Source organism: Polyodon spathula, chromosome 9, assembly GCF_017654505.1.
Source record: "Polyodon spathula isolate WHYD16114869_AA chromosome 9, ASM1765450v1, whole genome shotgun sequence".
NCBI lineage: Eukaryota > Metazoa > Chordata > Actinopteri > Acipenseriformes > Polyodontidae > Polyodon > Polyodon spathula.
Genome location: NC_054542.1, coordinates 7712790 through 7738223, shown reverse-complemented (window position 1 = coordinate 7738223; position 25434 = coordinate 7712790). Strand labels below are relative to the sequence as shown.

The following is a 25434-nucleotide window of genomic DNA, read 5'->3' as shown; positions in this document are numbered from 1 at the left end:
TTTTACAGTTTCAGGAATGTGAGAGCCCAAACAGTCCTAACTCCTTTCACCTGCATTCTCTGCAGTGCACAGTTCTGTTCAACAGCTCCTCGTCTTTCTTCCTCTGAGTTGAATTGTGACACATTAGTTCGGTGGTAGTCCTTGAGGGTTAATTCATGGGTCTTCAGAGTTTATTTGGCGTAAACCCCAAGTCTGATTTCTCTGATATAAGAGCAGTTATTTGAACAATCTGTGTTCTGTCCCATTTACCAGAAGTAATAAAAAAATAGGGACTAAGCTTAGGGTGCCAAATACAATGCCGCCATTGCCAGTGGCACTGGTATTTGATTTATGCGTTGTTGTTTTTTTCTTCTTCTTCTTCTTGGAATGTACATTTTTTACATTCTTCAAAAATAAATTGATATCAGCCACTCTCTCCAGGACCTGGTTCAAACCATACTTGAAGAAAGTGTTTCCTCTTGCACGCCGTTGTTACATTGATACAAAAAGATATCAACGGCTCTGTTTCGCTTTGAAAAAAAAAAAGAATCGTCTGCTGCTTACAGGATAGATATGTTCGGCTTGTACCCAGTGGGTCAAGGCTTGTGGTTGGCAAAGAAAAAGTAGGTCTGTCATTAACTCTTTTTAACAAATCTAAAGAAGCGGCACATTTCCTGTAAAAAAGCAGATAAACGGATGTGCTTACAGTGCTTTTCAGATTTAGGGGTATCATGTGTTTGTTTGGGTGGAAGCTTAATCTTTAGAAACCTGTCTTTTAAAATTAAAATCAAACAGGAGCATGCAAAGGGGCTATGTGGGTTCACTTCGGGTATGCCATTTACAGCAGCAGGATTTCTTATTCATTAAGTTGAAAGTTTTTATGATGTATGTGATTTTCCCTTTTCTTTTAGTTTACTACACTGGGATCTAAAGCAGTGTGCCACAAGCACTCCAAACTCTATCAGGCTTATATATCTGGACACAGCCAGGGGAATTAACTTTCTCAGCACACTGCAAAACTGCAAACATTTCAACTGTAACTCTTGCTCAGTGTCTTCAAGTGAAAGACTTAAAAGTTGCAACGTTTGTCATTTCATTTTACAAAAAGTCTCTTTTAATATTTCTCAACTTTCCCCTATTGCAAGTTATGGATGAAATACATGTTTTGTAAAACAGAACTTTAAACAAACAAAAGTGAATCTTTTTTATTTTATTTTTTTTGGTTATCAGGCTAAATACTGTTTTGTAAGTTCACCAAATGCCCATGCATTTGTTGGCACACTTCTGCCTTGTCTCCACTATGACACATTAAAACCTTATGAAAAAGGCTGTTGGTTTTTTTCTGGGGCTCTGACCGACAGACTCTTTTCAGTGGCAGTTCCCAGAGCTCTGAAGGATTCTGCGGACTGTTGTGCTGTGGTTTACCACGTCCTGTTTCACAGAAGTATGCAACATTTGATTTTTCTGGTGGTTCTCTTTTATACAAGTGCATCATATTATGTTCCAAAATAGCATCATTAACCTTGGGAAAACAACAAACGAAAAAAAGAAAGAAATTACTTAATTGCCACACCCTGTTTTAAAAAATAATAATTTGACATTTTTGTGTGTTGATCTTTTGAATGTGGTCGTTGTGGTCTCCTTGCCCTGCTTTGCTGTCAAATGCCATGTGAGTCTGAAGTGCATTGTCACAATTATAACAATTGCATTAATATTATAACATACATAACAAATAATACATTACGCGTCATGCTGGTAAGCAAAAAAGGTTATTTTGAGGAAGTAAACAAAGATTTAAATGTTTCATTTAATGACATAATAACAGTGGATTGCTGGGTTGCCATGGAAACACAATATGATAATTTAGTTGAGTCACATGATGTGAGAGACAGGGCTTCAGTGGATTGGCTGCTCAGTGTGTCAGTCATTTGGAGGAGCAATCAATTGGCTACCTGAGTTGAATGAGGAGGCTGAGTTGTAGTTTGAAAAAGTCAGTAGTGCTAGATGTTCACCCATATAACATACAAACATAAATCTGTAACTGGCTAATCAACTATGGCGGAAGACTTAGAATCTTAAAGATACTGAGATTTGGGGTTAGGGTTAGGGTTAGGTTTGGGGTTTGGGTTGGAGTTGGAGTTGGGGTTGGGGTTGAGGTTGGGGTTGGGGATGAGGTTGGGGTTGAGGTTGAGGTTGGGGTTGGGGATGAGGTTGGGGTTGGGGTTAAGGTAAGTTTTTTCTTAAAGAAAAGTGTTTTCCTTAAAGAGTGGCACTGGCCAGTTCACATTTGATTGTGTATTTATAAATATTTTTAATCTGTTTATGTGCTAGGAAGACTTCTTTCAATTAGTCCTAATGGTTTCATTGTGTTTAATTCTCTTTTTGTTCTGCTTTTTTTTCTATGCATGTCTGTCTGATAGTATTAGGTTGTAGGGAGTCTGTTATGTTCCTTAAAATGTGTGATTAAATTAGGGTAAGGAATTTAAAATGTTTGTGTGTGTATGTTTGGGAGGAATGAGAATCCTTCAAACAAATTGAATAAATATGTGACTTAATCTATTATAACTATGAATGTTTTGTTTATGTAGGGCAACAGTGCCCTGGGCATTTAGTGACAATTCATAATACATTTAATTGAAGATACGTAGCTGGGAAAAGACAAGTGTTTTCCAGCCAAACTTTTGCATCTCTTAGAATTTTAGGATTGGGACATACTTTAAAAAAAACCAAAAAAAAAAACCTATATAAACATAATTTAGATATTTTATTTAACTATAAAATAATATCGCAAAAGGTTTTCGGTCAAATCCACAGTGTGTGTATATATATATATATATATATATATATATATATATATATATATATATATATATATATATATATATATATATATATATATGGAAAACTACAAAGTGGTATGTAATTCAGTATGTTAACGTAACATTATTCATCAGGTTTCATTTCACTTTTATTCGACTATGAAGCAAAATGAGTTAATTCTATAGGGTGTTAGGCAAACCGTTTGGCTATAGCTGCACAGTAAATATAAATGTGATGTACAAAGCCGTGCTCTGTCATGAACTCCCCCAGCTGACACAAGGGTTTGTTTTGATGATGTAGCACAGTTTGGATCCCTCAGATGGAAAACACATGTCTCCCCAGGCGTAAGAAGCAAGCCAATAACGACAGCGATTCAGGCAAGCCACAGACTGTCATTATAACTGGAGAAAACAACCAGCTTTTTTAATATAACTGTCTGGCCAAGCTGATTAATTCAAATCGCGTGGCTTGTCTTTATTGGTGCAGTAAGGCACAAGGCTGTGCAGGAATGTGGCTGTGAAACCATGAGGGATATTTTCTGGATATTGCGGCACTGTCTTTACTTGAGTTACACGTCATTTGCTTGTTATTTACATCTTTTACTCACTTTAAATAAACACACACCAAAGAGTACACAACCAAACAATTATTGGGTTATGGTTACATCCATTACTCCCAGCCAAACCATGACCTTTCTGAAATTGTATATTATTATTAAAGACACCCCAGGCCTATCTGGGAAAACCTACACTGCCTGGCCACTTTATTAGGACACATCTACCCAATTGGATTTAGTGTGGGACATGTTCTCCTGCTATACCATGGGTCCCTTTTTTTCTTCTGCAATTTTTTAGTATATACTTTGCGAATCAAGTCCAGCAATCTTGCACTTGTTAACTGATGGCAATGGCTACTTCAAGATGATAATGCTCCCATCCATCATGCCACCACAATCCGTGGATCTCAATCCAGATGAGCATGCATAAGAATGCATTTTGCTTTCCTATAAACTTTTATAAGGGAAGTGTGTCCTGGATTGACCTTCCTCTTCGAGGGTTAGAGATCAGTTCACTCTCCATTCATAATCCAGTTCCTCCCTTTTTGATACTGTGTGCAAAAGGGCTCAGTGTTGATTGTGTAAAACTGTGCAGGGGACCACTCAAAGAATTTGCTCTAGTCTTTAATTAACTTTTTTGAATGGAGAAAATTCCATGTTAAAGTAATTAAGATACCTTGGATGGTAGTGCATTAGTGTACTTTGAAATATGTGATTTAGTTGTTTGGTTAAATATAGTAGTTTATGAAAGACTGGAGTAAATGTTCTGAAAATATGACTCTAGTTGTGACATTCATTATTTTATCTAGCAATAAAGGGTTACATGTGAGAATTTGTATGTTTTGGTCAGTTTCCCTGGAAGTGTCGAAATAGACTGCAAATAACTTTCAAATGTTGGTAATAGCTTGTTCTGGGTGGTAAATGGATATAGCTACCAGGCAGTAGCTGGTAAGCCATCTTTTCCACAGCTTTTGCAAGGTTGCAATTAACATTTGTGAACTGTTCCAAAAACCAGAGTGACGTTTACTGTACCTGTTCCAGGTCTCACAGTAAATTAATGACAGCGCAGTCTCAGCACTTTTTTGTAATGTACGGGATTAAAATGAAAACACACAGACTGCGAACATTCAGTAATATGATTCTCTTTTTGATCACCACTGTGGCTGTTTGCACTGTGGGCCCACTTACAATAAGCTAAATTCGATGCAGCACAATATCTAAAGCTGAGGGAACACAAAGCCACTTGGTGGCTTGGAACTTGGTTTCAGGCCACTTCATGGTATAACGGGATAGTTGATAATAGGCTGTTTGGGCCATTACTATATATATATATATATATATATATATATATACACACACACACACACACACACACACACACACACACACACACACACACACAGTATATTAGCTTAAAGAGCCAGCTGCCCAATGTTTCGATATGTTGTAAATATCTTTCTCAAGGGAGCCTGTGTTTGAATCAAAACATTGGAGGTATTTATAGGTTTTTGACGGCATGACAACTACTTGTTATTTAGAATTATAAAATTAGTCAGTTTCTTTTTGCACAGCTGAAGAAATAGATGGGGTGCTTGCTATAGGGAAGTAGGAGAATTAGCCTTTGTGTCCATGAGCTTAACTTCTTCAGTCGAATAAAAGCACAGAGACTACTGTAGTTAATCAAGTCTGAGGTATGGACAGCTCTTTCTTTGGGAAATGAGCTAAAGGCTCAAGATTATAGTAAAGTCAGGTGTGGACTGAGATCTGCAGATGTAAAAATGGTGGTGTACTGTGCAGTAATCACTGAGCCGCCCGGCCTCATATCACATGTTTGTTTTTACAGGAACATTAAGGGAGAGTTTCTCTGTCTAAAGCAAAGCACAGCAGTGACTTCGGGTGACAGGGGAACAGGGGTCATTTCCTGCAGATTTCCTGTTTGAGCCAAAAAAGAAAAATCTAAAAACAACAACAACGACAAAAATAATACCAATAAAAGGAATTCTTGCTGACGGTTCAGTACGGCAGCGAAACCACTCAACTGCAAGACAAGTGGAGATCAGTTTCTGTTATCTGCATGCAAACAAAAACACAAGATGCCATTTGGCACCTGCAGAGAAAAACAAGCAAAGCAAGGCCTGGGAGAGATTTGTTACTCCTCAGGGACAGCATCTTGAGATCTCTTTCTTTTTTTTAAATCGTGTTTCCTGCAGTGTAACGATGCATGTGGTGTTCAGATACAGAAGGAGCTCTTAAAGGCTTGACTGCATAGAGCGTTAGGCCCAGCTCACAGACACTAATCACAAGTCTATGAGGGAATTGACTTGGTCCGCATCACAACAAGCTGTGTGTCTGGTAATTTGGCTGTTGAAACAACAAGCTAGCACATTTGATACATTGCCATGAGGTAAAGGGCAATGTGTCAGATGTATACTTTCTTGCAAAATAGTAAACTTCCATATGGCCGATAAATGTAATCCTTTTTCGACCAGGTATACAAATGTGTGTTATATATACATTGCTGTGTACAGTATTTCAATACACCTGAATCACACTGATTGATGTTGTCAGCATATATTTCATTGTAATTTAAATAAACCACTAATTTAGTGTTTTTTTATAGTACAGTTTTTTTTCATTCATCAAATAGTGTTTGCTGAATGGGTATATTGTACTGGAGAACCTAAATATCTCAGTGTTAAATTACTAAGCGCTTATGGGGCACTATGCGCATAACTATTTTAATGAATGTGTTTATAGACCTCAGTTGTTTAAAGGGCTCAATTTGTCTTAAAAAAAAGGCTTGGAAAAAACATTCCTTCTGTTTTGTGGAAAGGGCCATGGTCTCCAATCAAACGACTCAATAACACTGAGTCTACAAACCCATTCTCCCATAGGTGTTCTCAGGCTGGCATGCTGCAGGACTAATTCAATATATTCAGCTGAATACCAAGAGTTTGTGTTGACAGCTGTTACATATGAAGGTCTGTTTGGAGAGACTTTTAGATTTTATTTAAACTTTGAACATAGCAGGAGGCTACAACAAACAACAGTAATCAAGTGACATTCTTATTAAAGGTTTTTGTACTGGGACTTTTGACTGATATGCATTGTTGTTATGATACAGTGGCTCATTCAGGACATGTAAAAAAATAAAAAATATTATGCAGAGATCACAAGATAAATAATCTCAGGAACTCAACATTTCAAACGGTTATGTGGCAATTCTTTTCTCTGAGAGTGACAAACATTCAACTGCCCTACTTGTGCGAGCCGTGTGTGTGTGTGTTTGTGTGTATGTGTGTGTGTGTGTGTGTGTGTGTGTGTGTGTGTGTGTGTGTGTGTGTGTGTGTGTGTGTGTGTGTGTGTGTGTGTGTGTGTGTGTGTGTGTGTGTGTGTGTGTGTGTGTGTGTGTGTGTGTGTGTGTGTGTGTGTGTGTGTGTGTGTGTGTGTGTGTGTGTGTGTGTGTGTGTGTGTGTGTGTGTGTGTGTGTGTGTGTGTGTGTGTGTGTGTGTGTGTGTGTGTGTGTGTGTGTGTGTGTGTGTGTGTGTGTGTGTGTGTGTGTGTGTGTGTGTGTGTGTGTGTGTGTGTGTGTGTGTGTGTGTGTGTGTGTGTGTGTGTGTGTGTGTGTGTGTGTGTGTGTGTGTGTGTGTGTGTGTGTGTGTGTGTGTGTGTGTGTGTGTGTGTGTGTGTGTGTGTGTGTGTGTGTGTGTGTGTGTGTGTGTGTGTGTGTGTGTGTGTGTGTGTGTGTGTGTGTGTGTGTGTGTGTGTGTGTGTGTGTGTGTGTGTGTGTGTGTGTGTGTGTGTTTGTGTGTGTGTGTGTGTGTGTGTGTGTGTGTGTGTGTGTGTGTGTGTGTTTGTGTGTGTGTGTGTGTGTGTGTGTGTGTGTGTGTGTGTGTGTGTGTGTGTGTGTGTGTGTGTGTGTGTGTGTGTGTGTGTGTGTGTGTGTGTGTGTGTGTGTGTGTGTGTGTGTGTGTGTGTGTGTGTGTGTGTGTGTGTGTGTGTGTGTGTGTGTGTGTGTGTGTGTGTGTGTGTGTGTGTGTGTGTGTGTGTGTGTGTGTGTGTGTGTGTGTGTGTGTGTGTGTGTGTGTGTGTGTGTGTTGTGTGTGTGTGTGTGTGTGTGTGTGTGTGTGTGTGTGTGTGTGTGTGTGTGTGTGTGTGTGTGTGTGTGTGTGTGTGTGTGTGTGTGTGTGTGTGTGTTCTGTTTTTAGCAACTTCCTTTTCGTAACCCTTCCAGTATTATTGTTATGCAATTTTCCAGTGCAGTACAGGGTGCTACTGAGGTTTCTGTTGGGCAAGTTTCAGTAAGGAACCATCAATCTTAAATTATGTGAGAGAAAGAAGAAAGGTGCAAGGAAGCAATAACATTGCATGCTGTCTGTCACAGCGTGAAGAGGGATATTTGAAATAATGCAGATTTATATTCTTCCAACAAGGTGTGGATAACACAGATGTTTATTTTTCATACATTAAGTACTGTACCTTTCATTCATGTCACCTCTATAGTTTATTGTGTCAGTGTTAGATTTTTAGAAAGCTACTTGACTAATTGTCAGAAGATGTATTAGGGAATAGAATAATATTCCCTATTACAGTTTTAATGCCATTCCCTGACACACCTGTATTTGAAACTTGGGGGTTCAATTTACTTTGGTTCAGTCTTCAGATTGTAGTCTGGCTGATAATTGAAGACTGTTTGATTTTTTTATTTTTTTTTGTATAGATCTTTGGGAACAATGTACAGTATATATGTGGCTAGGTTCATTAACACTTCTTTTTGTATTTAGGACAACAAGGTTTAAAGAATGTACTAAACATAGGACAAGTGTCACATAAGTTGGAAACTATTAGTCTAGCCTTAGAACAAGTATTCCAAAGTTTGGTGTGTAAGTCTACTTTCTATGCAGCTGCTGGGGGCCTAGTGTGGAAGTGGCTTATACACTGATGTGGCTTATATAGTGATGCTCTTATAAACCGATTAACCTTATAGTTGAAGGAATGGTGCAGTGAATTCTTTAAGGGAACAGGACTTCACTAAAATGCCACACTTTGAATTGTATTTTAAGTCAACGCGATTTACTAAACTGAATGGTTTCCTGCTTATTTCTCAAGTTCTGTACAATAGCATGAAGGCAGTGAGAGTGGAGGTCCGCTTCCTAAAGTTAGTAATGTCTATTTCCAGAGTTAAGTTGCAGTAATTTGGTAGGAAATGCTTCTGATGGTACTGCCCCTGCGTTTCCAAAGCGGCATCAAACGTTTCCACAGAACCTCTCTGATAACACGCCTTCCCAAAGCCCATTCTGAAATGAGGCGGGCACTGAACATTACGTACTTATTAATACTCCACCAGTCAGAGCCTGATCACTCCTATATTATTCAATTTTAAGCTAAATCTGTTGATGGCTATTTTTGAACAGGTCAGGCCCTGATTTTTGAAAGGGGTTTTATTTTCGGTGGAAATGGCAAAATAATAACTAACGAACCAAACTAACGGCTTTAGAAAATACTACTGAGGTGAAGAAAAAACGGTCAAAATAGTGGCTTGTAGCACTAACCGCCATCGGATCTCCTTTGAAAATAACCCCCGTCATCTCATAAACCAGTCGAGATACTCACTTCATATTCTCATGTGAACACTTTAGACAAAAAGTAACTCTAGTGTTCTTTTTGACCTAATATGGCGGCCACACTTTTGCCATGTGATTCTTTGGTTTCCGGGAAATAAAAAAAGCTTCATTTTTTATTTATTTTTTGCTGTTCTTTACTAAACTTCTGTGTTCTTTATCATGCTTGTCTTTACTTAACACAGTGCTTATGCTTTTCACGATCCGATATTCCTGATCAGGGAAAGCAATTCAATATTGTAATGTATCGTGAGTCTTCCGTCATCTCAGTGGAGTGAGCTACGAGTAAAAGCGGTTTCAACTGAAACGAAGCTAACAGCAATACAGCGGACACAGTTGCGTTCAGCTTCGACCCTCTAGAGACGCATGGCGTGAAGCGGCATAAAATTTGGACGGGCTGATCAGACATCTGCATCCTGCCACCAAACAGCATGTCACACATATAGCACATCAAATCGCACCTGCCCCACCAGAGTGTGAGGCAAGAACAGCCCGCCTGCCCCCCTCCCTTTCGAAACAATAAAAAAAAAATCTTCTAACGCACATCATCAAGAAAAACATCATTGTTTTCAGAGTCTCTTATCTCTTTGCTCCCAAATATCCTGTTTCTACGAGTCGTGCTAGCCAGAACCAATAGAAACCTCTTCCTGCCAGTGGCTGACTTCATTTCCCAGTGTTAGCACAATCTTATCCGTTCTAAACAACTCTAACAAACCTCTGGTCTTCACTGGTCTTCAGGAAAAAAAAAAAAAAAAAGGCTACCGCTTTATTTTTAAACATTCTCGATCAATAGTTCCAGATCGAGAATGGCCAGCACTATCAAGGTAAGTGAAACATCTTTCAGGTTTTTTTTTTACAGTTTTGTTTTTGCCTTCAAAGTGCTTGATATCGTTTCATTTGGGTTTAGAGAAGAATTGAAAAAAGATAAGGTAGGATTTGGTAACACCCTTGCTGCCACAACAGTAGTACAAGATTTCCTTTGCGCTGCCTTGGAAATTTCCTCTTTCCGACTCAAACTGTCGGCAAGATTTAAAAAATCTTCAAAGGCATCCCAAAATGGTTTTAGCATTTAATCGACTTCGTGCATAGTGGAATATAGGAGGTTACTTACAGCTTTTTTTAAACATATTTTTTTCAGGATTTTTTAAATTGTAGTTGTAAAAAAAATTAGTACTGATTTGTACTGTATAAGAAGGTACTCTTGTATTTTTGTGCATATTTTGGAATAATATTAAGTTTTCAAACTTGTATTACTAGTTAGCTTAATTTAATAGTTATATTTATGTATTTTTAATGTACTTAATCTTAAAAAATAAAGTGAAAATAAACATTTTGAAGACTAAGCTATTCTAGAGAAATGTACTGGCTTTGTAGAGTTTTTCCTTGTGAAGAATTGGTGAAATATTCTTTCTTTGCATTAAATGTGGTAGATACTGTATGATATTAAAGACATTCCAAATGAAAAACTAAAGATTCCTAAGTGAACGTATACACTGGTGTCTTCAGGTTACACTGCTTTCATATTCAAGCGTAATTACCATTCAAAATGAAATGTAGCGTAACTGTCTCAGCATACTCTTTCTAAAAGTGTTGTGTAGCAGCATGAGCAAAATTATACAATTATTGAGTGTGTTGCTTAAACAACTAGCTGATAGCATGACATTAAAATACTATATATATATATATATATATATATATATATATATATATATATATATATATATATATATATATATATATATAGTAAATCAAAAGCAGTGTGTGGTACCTGCAGAATTTTGGTTGCATGTCTTTTGGTTGTAAAACTGCCTTACTGCAGTATACCTATTGAACAGTATCTAGCAGCTTTACTCAGATATATACCTTCCACACAAATGTGATTAGATACTAACGATCAGGGTTCACTGTTTTGTGAAAAGGGTCTTTTAACAGTTTAGCTCAGTCTTAATTTAAAGACTGTTTTTAAGTGTTTATAAATCCCTTTTTTAATCAGTCAAAACCAGTTTCCTGAATGTAAATCCTATGTTTTTTTTTTTTTTTATGAATCAATTTTTTAAAAACAATGTTCCTGTTGTTTTTATTTATAACAGTCATTTGAAACATACAGTGTAAATCTGCAAATATCAGTAGCAAACAGTTAAAGAAAATAAGACAATGAGATAATACAGTCTGATAAATAATATTTTCCTTTGCAGTCCAGACTGTTGCTTCACGGTATTCTGCAAGGAAACACCAACATGGCTAATAGGGTCATTTTAAATGAACTTTTGGCACATAAAGATGGATAAAGATATGAGGCAATGGAACTTATGGTGCTCATCTTTCTGCCCAACACATTCTTAATGGCATTACCCTATTGAACTGAGGGGAGTACAGCTGCTATGATGTTAGCACCATTGTGTATAGCAGGGGAAGGCAATCGTGTGTCTTTCAAACCAGGTCTTAGTTACAACAATTAAAACTATTTAAACCTCTGACTGAAGTACTTACGGTTGGTTTCACAATAATTGTATACAATGGTAAAAATAAGTAGACACACTAAAGGAAATGTATACAATTCTTTGCCGAGCGTTTCAACTAGAAGTCTTTTTCAATGTTTTTTAGAAGTCAGTGAAAAAAACATCTAGTCAAAAGGTTTGTCAAGGAACGTTATATGTTTTTTGTTTTTGTTTTATTATGTATATTTACACTCATTAATACCTATTAACCCTGGACCAGGGAGGCCCCCCCTGATGTACAGTGCTGTTAGACAAAGAATCTAGGCAGTGTGCAGATCTCTGTTGGAAATACAACCATGCTACAATCTGAATTGTACTGTCAGAGACACTTTAATCATGCTCCGAGATGAACAACAACCTCTTACCTGTTCAACTGCTCAGCACTGTAACTGGCTCCACCCTCTTACCTGTTCAACTGCTCAGCACTGTAACTGGCTCCACCCTCTTACCTGTTCAACTGCTCAGCACTGTAACTGGCTCCACCCTCTTACCTGTTCAACTGCTCAGCACTGTAACTGGCTCCACCCTCTTACCTGTTCAACTGCTCAGCACTGTAACTGGCTCCACCCTCTTACCTGTTCAACTGCTCAGCGCTGTAACTGGCTCCATCCTCTTACCTGTTCAACTGCACAGCACTGTAACTGGCTGCTGTGAGACTGCAACAATCCTAACGCTTCCTTTGGTTGTCAAAGCTGCCTCACAAGTTTGTACGATGCCTGCCATATTGGCAATGCCAGAGACAGATGTGGTTATCTGCAGATTCTGCAAACCTGGGCCTGTGGGTGCTTGTGTTTCCTACTGCAACTACAGTGATATGCATTATTATTATTATTATTATTATTATTATTATTATTATTATTATTATTATTATTATTAGTGAATAATAATATTATTTAAAGTTTTCTACACTGTTGTTAAAGAAGGCTGTCTGTGATTAGTATCTCACTTTGACAAGGCCCATACTGTATATCTTAGATTTTAATAAGCATGGCATGTGCTCGCTTATTCTCACATTTTTCTAGATAGTAGAAACTCCAGAATCTTTCTGAATGTTTCTTGGTGCCCTGTGAAAAAGCATTGTTTTTCACCTATTATTTTAGGAGTAGGAAATGCTTCCTGTGTCAGTCCAGTGGGAATATGAGGGGATGGACACACATTCACCAACACAAAGCCGCTTTTCATGAATACTGTAACTGGCAGGATGCACGGTTATTCGAATTAGAACATGGGGAGGTTATTATTGCCCAATCATAATGTTACCATCGATTAAGACTTCAGAAAGACTGAAGTTATACAATAAGAAGGGAAATGAGCAGTTACTTGGTTGGGGTAGTTGCTCTTCGAACAGTTTTCCGAAGTGAATATGCATAGTAATGTTTCCATGCTTCGCTTGTTTTAGTACCATGCATTTACATTTTTATGACATCCTACCACTTGGGATAAAAATGTTTTATTTCGTGGTAGTTGTCATCGCAGGTCTATGATCTAACTCCAGCAGGTTAACCACGCCGTAAAACTGTACTAGAAACTTGAAGTTCAGAAAACACAATCACAAATAATACATTCAAAAGTAGCAAAATCTGATACAGCTACATGTACTAACATTTCACTGATCACTGATCTGGAAGTGCTGTTAACCCTTAACCCAACACAAAGCCACCATCTGTTTAGCCATAGTGTCTAAAAATGGAGACGATGTTAATATACAGTTTTCATGTGCAGAGAGACTATTGGAATATTGGATACTATAGGAAACTATATTGCTTTTTGGATGGTGCAATATATATATATATATATATATATATATATATATATATATATATATATATATATATAGTGTATGGGTAGTGGCAGGAAGAAAAAAATGATTATTCATCTAGTAGTTTCTTGCTAGTTTTATATAATTAATATGATGTTATTCCTTTCTGAAAAATGCCTTTGCATAACTCTGAGCTGGGGTTTTATACTCACAAGCAAATCGCCTGGCACTTCACAAGTGAGGGGAAGTGAGATGACAACCTGGCACAAGTTGTGAGTTATGTAACTGTATAAACTGTTATTGTGCAAAAAAAGCATAGCCCATGGTGAAGAGAGATGGTTCGTGGCTTGACAGTAAACACAGTTGTGACATACTGCTGGGAAAATACAAATAATACCTCAAGGGGGAAGCCTACCTGAGAAGCAGCATTGTATTTCTTCCCAGTGTTTCCACAGAGAAGACCAAAGCTCAAGGAGGTGAGGCAGTGGCTGAGCTGGCATTCCTTAAGCGGGATATCCTGATTCCTGTGCTTTGTGCATTACCACTTGACCAAACAGACTCCTAATATTAATATTTGAAATGTAGACATGCTACATGCTATACTATTAAATACTATATTAAATACTACTGGTCAGTCTGCAGGATAGCATTGTGTGACAGTCAAGAGGCAACAATAATTCGAGATATTCGAAGTTTGCAGAGATTTATTCAATTGCAATTAGTTCTGCAGATATAACTTTTATTATTATTAAAACAGAATAAATAAGGTATGATTAATGGTCATCTTTTCATTCTTTGCCCAACCCAACGAATGATGTGTTTATGTTTCTTATCTTTCTACCCGTCTACCTAAAAAGAAATGCTTGAACCGGTATATAAACTTTCACTGTTTTCTTTTTAGATGTGTACAGTGTGCAATCATATTTATTAAAAAAAAAAAGACAATGGGCATTGTAGGGCTTTTTTTATGCGGTGCAAAAGTGAACTGGAAACTGTGTGTGTGTAATGGCTGATCGTAATCTCACGATAAAAGGGACATTTACAATGATTTTCATAGTGGGAAAGAGCGTTTACTTTAGACAACGAAACAAGGAAACAGGAAACATGGAATTTGGGAATTGTATTAAAAACTGAACAGGAAACGATTGCAGATCATTCTACAGTAAGGGGTCACTAACATTTCTGATGCCCGGGTTACACCCAGTGCTCACATAACAAGCTCACTTTGGCTCTGTTCAGCCCAGCTGTAAATTACGGGCATTTCTGTAAATTACGGGCATTTCCTTTTCTGACAGTTGACCGCTTTCTCTTTACCATGCTTCCTGTTGTCTTACCACATGGCTTATCAGGCTTGGCGAAGCATTACTATACCTATGCTTTTATTATATTTCACCACATGTTAACATTGTTACGATAACTGTGTTCTCAGTGGTATTGAAATAAACGTGTGTGTGTGTGTGTGTGTGTGTGTGTGTGTGTGTGTGTGTGATGTGGAGAAATTCACCTTGAAAGTTATGTTTGAGAAGTACATTTTGTGCATGTGTGTGTGTGTATTGTGGAGAGATTTAGCAAGAAGGTTGTGTTTGAGAAGTACATTTTGTGCACGTGTGTGTGTGTGTGTGTGTGTGTGTGTGTGTGTGTGTGTGTGTGTGTGTGTGTGTGTGTGTGTGTGTGTGTGTGTGTGTGCAATGTGGAGAGATTCAGCTTGAAGGTTGTGTTTGAGAAGTACATTTTGTACCAAGCTTTTTCATACCTAAAAGCAGGTTCATATCCCAGGCAGCATGAGTATGCATGAGATCCTATGCTGTTTTACATCCAGTGGGTGTAGGTAATCTTTCATGGGAGACATGTAAATGTTTTACTTTGAACCTGTTTTTGTTGTTTATTTTTTGAGGGAAGGTGGTAAATGACTTTAGGGTTTATTTAATAATTTGCAGGCCAAATATCTCCTAGAGTGTAAGCACATTTTATATTTATACTGTGTAGTAATTATCGACAACCCAAGTTGACAAAAAAACAAAAAAAAACAGCCTTCAGTGTATTTTGCCTACAGAAAACTGGACACTCATTAAAGAAAAAAAAAGTGTGATATGGGTAAATGTGTGCAATGATAAATGTGTGTGTGTGTGTGTGTGTGTGTGTGTGTGTGTGTGTGTGTGTGTGTGTGTGTGTGTGTGTGTGTGTGTATATATATCACACACATTTGTGAGCCTTACAATATTCAACTATTTTGTATATTTAATATGTAATTGTAGTAATCTCATATACAGTACAGTAAGCCTTGCAATGATCTGTCATTGTACTTAGCGTGATCTGTTTGCAGGAGTCTACAGTACTGTTATCTGTATAGCAGTGTCTGTGTCAAGCCCTCATATACAGTACAGTAAGCCTTGCAATGATCTGTCATTGTACTTAGCGTGATCTGTTTGCAGGAGTCTACAGTACTGTTATCTGTATAGCAGTGTCTGTGTCAAGCCCTCATGTACAGTAAAGTAAGCCTTGCAATGATGTGTCACTGTAGTTAGTGCGATGTAGTTTGCAGTCTACAGTATTTTTATCTGTATAGCAGTGTCTGTGTCAAGCCCTGTGCTGGGCTCTTCAGTGTTAACCAGAATGCGTGCTGGAACGCAAACTGGATGCCATGATGAAAAAGCGATAGACAGACCCACTTCCTATTTCCCTCTCCTGCACTGATACCCCGCCATATCAGGAACCATTCATTCAGGAAAAGCTTTAAGCAGGGATTTCCTGTCTACAACCACACTGTGAATGCTATTTGGTGTGATCCATACAGTATGAATGGTTGTGATCTTCATTGAGTTAAATAGGCTGGACTGGTCCACTGTGTGTTAGCATTTGTTAGTGAAATAATGACCAATAATTAGGAAAGATATATTTAGCAGATGGCAGTCAGAAAAGGAAAGTTGACAGGAATTCTGATTTTCAAGCTTGTCGAAATTATTTTTGCATTATTCTTTAGATTTTAGTGTTATGTTTAAGCCTGAGGTTTGGGTTGGGGTTAGGGTTTGGATTAGGGTTAAGATTTGGGTTTGGGATAGGTTTTGGGTTGGGGTTGTGGTTGTAATTAGGTTTAGGGTTAGGGTTAGGGTTTGATTTGGGGTTAGGGTTTATGTTGGGGTTAAGGTTTTCTGGTTGGTAACATTCTAAATTATGGTCACAGTTTCAGTTTCCAATGAAATACCTGCATTTTCTATTTTGTTTCACCTGAATCCCTCTGTAATAAGTAACCCTTTTTAATGGTTTTAAAACCAGATATCTGAAAACCCAGGAAAGCTTTTATTTCCAGAAATAAATGAATTATTACCAGCTGCTTGTAAAACACCAGTCCAGTACAGTAATAGAAACATGCAGTGGGTTCTGTTTATTACAGAGATGCTGAATTATGGGTCATACAGTAGTCCTTTTGTAAAATATGTAAACATAGAAGGAGAAAGCGAAAAATAAAAAGACTTGAGCCTCGGGCTGGATGAGAACCAAGCTGGTTTCAAGAAACAAACCTCTGAGTGTGCACTGCACAGCGAACACAAAACCCTCCACATGACCTGTACCTGACCTGAGTGTGCACTGCACAGGGGCCACAAACCCCTCCACATGACCTGTACCTGACCTGAGTGTGCACTGCACAGGGGACACAAACCCCTCCACATGACCTGTACCTGACCTGAGTGTGCACCACACAGGGGGCACAAACCCCTCCACATGACTGCTGTGCCTGAGTGTGCACTGCTCACTGATTGGCATTCAAGCCTGTGCAGTTCCTGCGTTATCTGAAGGAAACAGAGTTCATCAGCCTTTTGCTAATGAAGATGTTTTCTTTGTTAATGGAGGGGGCACCCGGTGTGTTCTTGTTTGGGGCAGAGCTGTAAGGTTCTGAAAGCAGAGTTGTGTGTGTGTGGGTGTGCTTGACTCTAGATTACTGATGACTGAAGCATTTTAGGCTTTCAAGGGAAAGCTGGGAGAATTGTAAACAAGGAGGTAAACGATATCTGTTTGGGAAAATGGCCATGAGTTTAGATTTCTGGCTTTTGGGCGCTGAGATGTCTTGATACATTAGTCTTTCTTGCTTGTTCTATAGACAGGGAAGGTTATGCTTATTGGAGATATGCAGCCAATGCCTGTATATTAAAGAAACAAATATGAATACAATATTGTAATTAAATCTAGTATGAAAATTAGGACTTTGTCTCTAGTTAGTAGTTCTTGCTCTCTAACCGACTCTTAATTTTTTCACTTGCTGGCTTTTTAAAACAAAGCCACGCCACTTGTCTCTTTCATAATAGACTGCATTTAAGTGTTTTTCCGATGCCCGGTTTAATTACTTGGCACTTAACAACGCCACCCCAGTATCTCTTTATGGACAAACCAGTTATCTACAGAAAGAGAGAGGAACAGAACATCTCAGTAGCAGTAGCAATGAGTCTTTTTAGCGTTAGATGACACGATTATCACCGATGATGCGCTCATCAGTAATAGTCTTTCAGCACAATAAAAAATCAAGACTAAACAGACGTATCACGATCACAGATTATCGTTTCAACCCAGCACATACCAGGAAGTGACCCACTCAGGGAAGCATTCTCTGCTGCCAATGCACAATCATGCAGCTGAGAAGTGTCATCTGTTTTGTTCACAGCATCAGGGATGAAGTGGACCCTGTCTCTTTAAAGCCACGCACAGTGGTTGCAAAGTCCTCGTAGGGTGAAAGTTAATTGCCCGGCTGTTTTAGTCATGTGGTGCTCAGCTAAGTTATCAGGGCTGAACAGTCGCTACGAGATTAATCTGCTTTCCGACATGACTTCCCTTTCCTCCAACTGCTTTTTATTCAGCCGCTGGAACTGTCATCAGTTTCTAAAAGAGAGGGCGGGCCGCTTTGTAGGATATAAGTGCTTGAATACATTAAACATAGTCCAGAGAGGGATGTGTGCATGTCATATCTGCAGGGAACATCTTTGGGAACTCTGATTTTACAAACAATGAAAGCCATTACGAATTCAATGAGTAGGCAAGCTGCGTGATTGGGAAATTAAGGAGCAGAACTTGAAACGGTGGGCTGTAAAATGAAATACCAAATGTGGGATATGTTTTTCTAACATAATGGCAATTCAACAAGGTATTTATGCTACTAATGTTTACGGAAAATCCACGAATAGTGAATAGTTTTATTTAGGGAAGGCTGAAAGTGCATGTTGATGCTAAATTCAGACAACATAAAGTAACACTTAAAAGACTCTTTCGTGGATTCATTTTATGTATTTAGTCATAGTCTATTTTAAATGGTACAGCATGTTGTGCAATTTTGCTCAGTTTAAAGTAATTTTTGTACTTTGCAAACTTTTTAATAATGTGAGTGCCATATTTAAACAATATCATCTTTTAATATTTATCATATCTCACAATGATAAACAACACACTGAAGACTAAAGTTGTCTAACTTTGGCATTAACTTTAAAAAGTGGCTGGAAAGTAGGAAAAAATACCTTCAAATTAGCAAAATTGCACAAGTGAGACTACATAAGATTCGATAGACATGGAAAAATGTAACAAGTTCTGCAAACATATCCCATTAAAGGAGAAACAGCTTCTATAGTAAAGATTTCATGGGTCTCATAGACCCTTGTCCTAATGGGTGTGAACGAAGCCGAAACCGCTGTAGATTGGAGCTTTGGGCCACATTTCTTTCTGAGTTGTGGACACTTCTGGTCAGTGGCATTACTGAAATGAGATGGTCTACATTTCAAGAATGGACTATGTGTAGGAACATTAAGGCGTGTATTGTCAAGAAATCAATGAGAGTGGTACAGCCTAACAAATCAGCATGCTGAGCAGCTTTGCCATTTTTCCAGTGTGAAGTCACTAATACAGGAAGTGCAATTTGTTGTTGATTTTGGATAGGGCAGATTGGGAATGTATAAGATGAAACACAGCACTGTGTCTGCCGGCTATAGGGCTCTCTGGAGTGATTCAGACTGTAGTCAGTGCCTGTAACCTCTTACTTTACAACCAGCATATTATTAATAGAAAAAGAAAAATATCTTTGCTTCTTACTCATGATGTGCATCAGCCAGGACTCATGTATATTGGCGATCGTGGGTGACACAGAAATTGTTGATGAATTAATGTTCATGTTTAAGTAAGATTCACTATGGATCTTATTTTATATTCTCAGGACGGGCAAGTTGCAGTAGTATGTTTCCTTATTCCCCTAATTAATCTTCCACTGATTCTTATTTGTACAGTATAGCGAACTATAAGGAACCAAGTCTATACCCAAACCAAAAAGGTGAATGAATCTATTTTTTTTTTTTGTAAAAGAATATATTTTGAGGTGAGCTTATAGATTTGTTTGGACACAAACAAGCTTCATAAGTGCAGAGGTTTCTAACACAAGCAGACCAAGCACGGAGAGGATGAGAGGTAAATCTAGGGAAAGGGACAGGCTGTTAGCACGCGTCTTTGTTCCGCTCCGATAGAAATAGACCATATTGCTATGACACAGGAAATGCACGTGGAAATCATACATTGCAATGATTTGCTGTGCAGAAAAGTCAAAGCTTGTAAAAGCGTTTTTATCAGTGTGCGGTTTGAAGCAGGATGTCATGTGACCAAATGTCTACCCCGTTGTGGTTTGATTTGCTGTGAATAGCAATAGAACACACATCGCTTGTTTATTTAACACTGCTGAGGACTTAACCTGAATCACTGCAAGCACTACGAGGTGCAAGCTGAAAGTTCAAATAGCACCATATAGTGTCTCCAATTACTGTGATTTTGCATAGTAGTTACTTAGTAAATACATGTGTACTTACACTTAATTACAATGTTATTATACACAGTTACAATCTCCTTAATATGTAAATCTTTATGCATGATATACTGTATGTACGTACCTAGTTGTATCAGAAAAAGGTTAGGGTTATATCGTGCATAAAGATTTACACATTAAGTGCACTGTAACTAATAACATTGTAATTATGTGTAAGTGCACATGTATTTACTAAGTAACTACATGTAAATACGTAGTAATTAGAGACACAATGCAAAAGTGTTACCAGATTTGGAATAAAATGATCTGTGTGCAAGAGGCATCCAGAAAAACACATTGTAAAAATCCCTTCTACTAATTAAATGTATGACTGAACAGTCCTGTCAATACATTATATCATACGTTCTCGAGGCATACCAGAAACCCAAAATGTGCAAATCAAAAGAAGTTTAGTTATGGTGGCATTTGGATATGTGGTTTAAAAGTTTGCTCCAGCATAAAATGTAAACAGTTCTTAAGAATATGCTATAGATATCAATAGAGGTTTGTGTAATAAGGAATGAGGAATGGCGTGAACATTGAGAAAACTTATTTTTAGTTTTTATTTGTTGAGTAAAAGGTAAAGCTGAGGGAACATGAAGCCATTTTGTGGTTTGGAACTTGGCTTAAGGATACTAGGTTTCAGGCCACTGCAAGGCACACCAGGGAGCAAATTCTCCCCGTCTCCTGGAACCAGGTTTCAAGCCACTGCTCCTGAAACAGTGGCTTTGTGTTCCCTGAGCTTTACACTTTAGTTTAGGGATATTGTTAGAAACAATGAATAACATATTTATAAATGCAATATTGTAGATGTTTTAAATGCTATCTCTAGATGTACAGTTCTTTAAGAACATGCAAGTAACATGTTTATAAGACCCCTTTTTCATTGTTTATTTTTAGCAAGAGGACAGGAAGATTTACCAGGTAAAGTCCCGTCAGATGTTTGGCCTCTTTCATTTTTACAATCCCTTTATAAGACATCAAGAAATGTGTTTTGCAAAGTTTTGACACTTAACAAGGTGTAATAATAACATTTTAGTGGTGCTTCATGAAGAATTCTTGTTGAAAAGTGTTGTCAAAGAACATTACAAGTTTAGTATTTCTATGTATGTTTTCTAAATGTATACCCCAACTAAGTAGGCCATTGGCTAGTTAGCCAGTTTGAATTTAGTTTTTTTTTTTTTTTTTTTTTTTTTTTATAGCTCATTCATACAGTAATACTTTTTATTTCTTTAAAATAGTTGCACAGCAATAAGACCACTGAGAAACTGCATCTTGTTTCCAGAGATGTCCTGCTGGACGCAGCACCTGTGATTAAAGTAAACAAATGTTTTATTTATTTTTACAATACATCTGTTCATTCCTTCATTCCTTGCAGGTTCATTATGGAGCGTTGCTCAGCTGGACACCACAGTTAGGGAGGTCCTAGGAAAAGTGGTGGCAAGATAAAAAGCCCATAACTTAATACAGACAAAGAAGGAACAGCAGCCATCTTGTATTCATACTGCATTCTTTATGCAATCATTAGGAATTCTTTGGTGTTTCTGGATTCATTTTAAATAATCAAAATGGGTTGTTTTGCAACAGGGATTCTTTAAGCAAAACACATTAAAAAATAGATTATTTTTGCATTATTTTTCCATAAAGAAGTTGATGAATCCTGTATTATATATGCATTCATCTAGCATTCATTCAGGGTTCCGTGTGTTGCTTGAACCTGGCATGCATTTGTTGATTGTCAAAATATGTCTTTTTGACATTTATTTGAAACAGTTTGAATACAAAAAACTATAATGTTAAATAAATTCTTGTAGAATCTGAAGAACATTGACAGAGCTAACTTTTCATTCACTCTCCTAATACAGCTTTAATGATGTCATGAGGCTTGTGGAATTCGTTTGTTTTACGTTAAGATATTTTCTTTGAAATACAGTATTTTATTTACAGTTGTAAATTTGCTGAATATGAACGTAACCAAGCAAAAAAATAAATCAACCTTTCATGATTTCACAAAAAACAATTCATAGACTTGCATCCACTAGAGCTGTGTACAAAAATCAGTTGTTTATAGAAGATGAATGAAAATAATAGCATTGCTTTAACATCATTGTAATTCTTTTCCATAAATGAAAGCAGTGCAATGTGATATTGAATACCTACCCCAACGCTGTTTTCCTTTGTTTTAATCCCTGACTGCAGGAAGCGTTGTCAGTGGTGAGTGAAGACCAGTCCTTGTTCGAGTGTGCCTACGGAACGCCACACCTCGCCAAAACGGAGATGACAGCGTCCTCCTCCAGCGAGTACATCCAGGCAGCGAAGATGAGCCCACGAGTTCCCCCGCAGGACTGGCTGCCCCAGCCACCCACGCGAGTCACCATCAAAATGGAGTGCAGCCCCAGCCAAGTCAATGGATCTAGGCAAGTTTCCCTGGACATTAACACAGAACACTGGCGCTAACCCTGCCACCGACAGTCCGAAAGCCGTTATCGTTATGAAATGCACGACGCAACTGCAGTGTCAGTGTAAAACATTCGCAGCTAGCTGCTGTCTCTTTAGTCTTAACTCAAAGGGTTATTAAGTTAGTATGAAAAGCAGAGTAGACAAGGGAGTTTTGGTATGGTACAGATCAGGTGTGTAAATCTGAACGTGCTGGAACGCCGTTAAAATATTGATTTTCTTTAACAACAGTGAATTCACATTTTATTTGTGTTCTAGTAACACGTGTAATAGGTAATGCATTTATCTAATTTCTACAGGTATTTCCGTGTCATTTATATGTCTGAGCTGCCGATAGAAAGTAGCATCGTAACTGTGCTCCGGAGCGTTCCTGAGCATTCCGGCTCGACTACACCTCTGTACAGAGTATGATCAGTACTAAACAATCAGTAACCATTCCACCTGGTTCACATTAGAAGAGGGCAGTGCCCTATTGGAGTTGTTACTTTGATATTACTCGTGTAGACAAGCAGAAACTGAAGGCGGCTTTGTTCAGTTTGTTTTGCTTGACCTTTGGTATGTAAAAAACTGTTGGTTTCTTTTGCCCCTTGGTTATAGTTTGTTGTGTTCCCATGTTAAATATTTTACGTTGCTAGGCAGATGTCAGCTGCAGGCCAGCGAGTTTTGTCCTGCCAGGGTTATTCAATTTGAGTAGTTTTTTTTTAGTTTTTTTTTATACTATTGTTAATTCACTGTGGTTTAGCTTTGATAGGGTTCAATAGGTCCTGCTTTGTTTGTGATTGGTTTATAATCCTTATAGTGTATGTGTTACAATTAATAGCAAACCAATGTTAAGATACAGATTTCTGTATTGCAGTGTTCAGTGAAATCTCTCTCTGTGGTATTGTGCTTGACCTCAAAGAGTTCCAGAAGTCTTTGACCAGGACTATTAAAAGATTCAGGGGACCACAAATATGAAACAGTTGGCCAGCGTCAGCATTCTTCCACATCCAGGATGATAGCTCCCCTGTCTATGCAGCCACATGCGTACCACTCCCCAAGAGGAACTGCAACATCCAATCACTAACTCAAGAGCCGTGGAGCTTAGTAAAGCAGGTGTGAGATGATCTGACCTGAGCAGGAGGATTTGCAGACAGCCATGAACCCCACGGTTTGATAGGTGTCACTGCTTTACCAACATTTGAAAGGTCTTGTCACATATAACTGAAAGGACGCAGGCAAAAATATGAACAGGAATCGCACCGGCACTGTGGAATTGTATCTGTACCATTCAATACGATACAAAAAAAAAAACTCAACTTTGTAAACTGCAGACCTTTTCCTGTAATTGTTTTATTTACAATATAGTAGTTACTTCATTGAGGGTCAGTAGACTGAGCTTTAAAGGCCCCTGGTAAAAAGCCCAAATGTAAATATTATTAAAAGGTACAAAATATAATACACTCGATCGGTTAAGAGGGCGTTGTTTACATCTGAGGCTTCAACTAAACAGATACACAGACCCCACACATTAACAATTGCAGCCTTGTAACATTGTCAGGTACGCTAACTGTATCGCTTCCCTTCAGCTTAAACTCAGACTGAAGGGGGAAACTCAAACCAGCTGTCCTAGCTCCCTGCTACCAGGGAGCGCCCTGCTTGTAATATTTAGAGTGCGTCTGGACCTCTCTCTCTCTCTCTCTCTCTCTCTCTCTCTCTCTCTCTCTCGCTCTCTCTCTGGTTGAGAGAAAACAAAGGAGTTGCTCCAGTGGTGAGACGAAGGAAAGATTTTTTCAATTAGCAGCAAGTCGGTATGTGCTGGGAGATTTACAATGTGTTACACATGTGTGTGGGTAAATAAACACGTGGGAGCTTCCTGTGCCACATTTGCGCGGTCAGAAGGGAGCGTTCAAGTTATTAGCTCTGCTGAATGAATGAAATACAAGACCACAGTGGCTCCTTTTCTTGGGGAATATGAAAAAGAAAAAGAAAAACCTGACACCTGATGGTTTAAATAGAATAGAATAGTTAACTACTGTATGCACACACTTTCCCTTGGAATTGGGAAGTTGGCTCTTTTGAGCATGTATATATATATCTTAGACGTGTTGCATTTTTCTACTCTGATGCATTGTGCACATCAACAATTTACTCAAAGCCTCCACTAGTGTTTGCTACTATTGTAACACCCTTGACTTGCATAAAGAAGGAAAAACATTGAGTGAATCCGAAGCATAATCAACAAGTACAGAAAAACAAGGATGAGCAATACTTGAAGATAATATCCTTAAGGAAATGAAAAAGACAAGCGTTGAATTGACAACAGAACTGGCAGAAGGCACAGGTGTCGTTGTCCATCCATCAACAGTCCAAAGCACCTTTAGTCCAATTGGACCATAGTCCAATTTTGTTGATTTGATGGACAACGACACCTGTGCCTTCTGCCAGTTTTTTTTTTTTTTTTTTTTTTTTTTGAAGGCATATCTAATTCTTAAAAAGGTGTTTTACAAAGTGGGGAAGTCCCCACAGCATTGCTTTTTTCAGGAGTTACTGTCTTTGTGGGGACATTTTCTCAAATATTTTCCACACATTGATTGTAATACCTACACACACACACACACAAATTGTAAACATGCGCTAGCACGGGAAGGCTATTGAGAGGAGGAACATTATTCTGTTGAAGAGTAAACACTCAAGTGTCCTAAGACATGGGAGGAGAGCAGGAAAATGGACAGATAAAAAAACACAGGGAGCAGGCCTGTTAGGCCTAATGGTCTTTTCCAGTTCCTGTATGATAAAACACTTGTGACACTGTAAGGTGAAGTTAACTCAGCTTTTTCCTTTCCTCAGGGAGTGTGGAAAAACTAGAATCCCTGAGGAAGGGTGTGTCGCACAGGATGAAGCAGCTGAGAAAACGTTACCTGAGCTTTGAGTGCTTTAAT

General features: G+C 38.2%; 1 protein-coding gene across 10 annotated transcripts in view; it reads left to right on the top strand.

Annotated features, from left to right (window-relative positions):
* The window catches only part of LOC121320377 (transcriptional regulator Erg), a 69142-nt gene that overhangs the window by 27031 nt on the left and 16677 nt on the right, over positions 1–25434 (top strand). For 6 of the 10 annotated variants that reach the window (XM_041258644.1, XM_041258639.1, XM_041258648.1 and 3 more), the window contains exons 3-5: positions 20957–20980; positions 21298–21375; positions 22256–22473. In XM_041258644.1, the coding sequence (XP_041114578.1) occupies positions 20957–20980; positions 21298–21375; positions 22256–22473 (320 nt within the window). Of the gene's footprint in view, positions 1–9400; positions 9801–20956; positions 20981–21297; positions 21376–22255; positions 22474–25434 lie in introns of those variants that run through there. The other 4 variants (XM_041258640.1, XM_041258642.1, XM_041258647.1 and 1 more) reach the window with 4 other exon arrangements.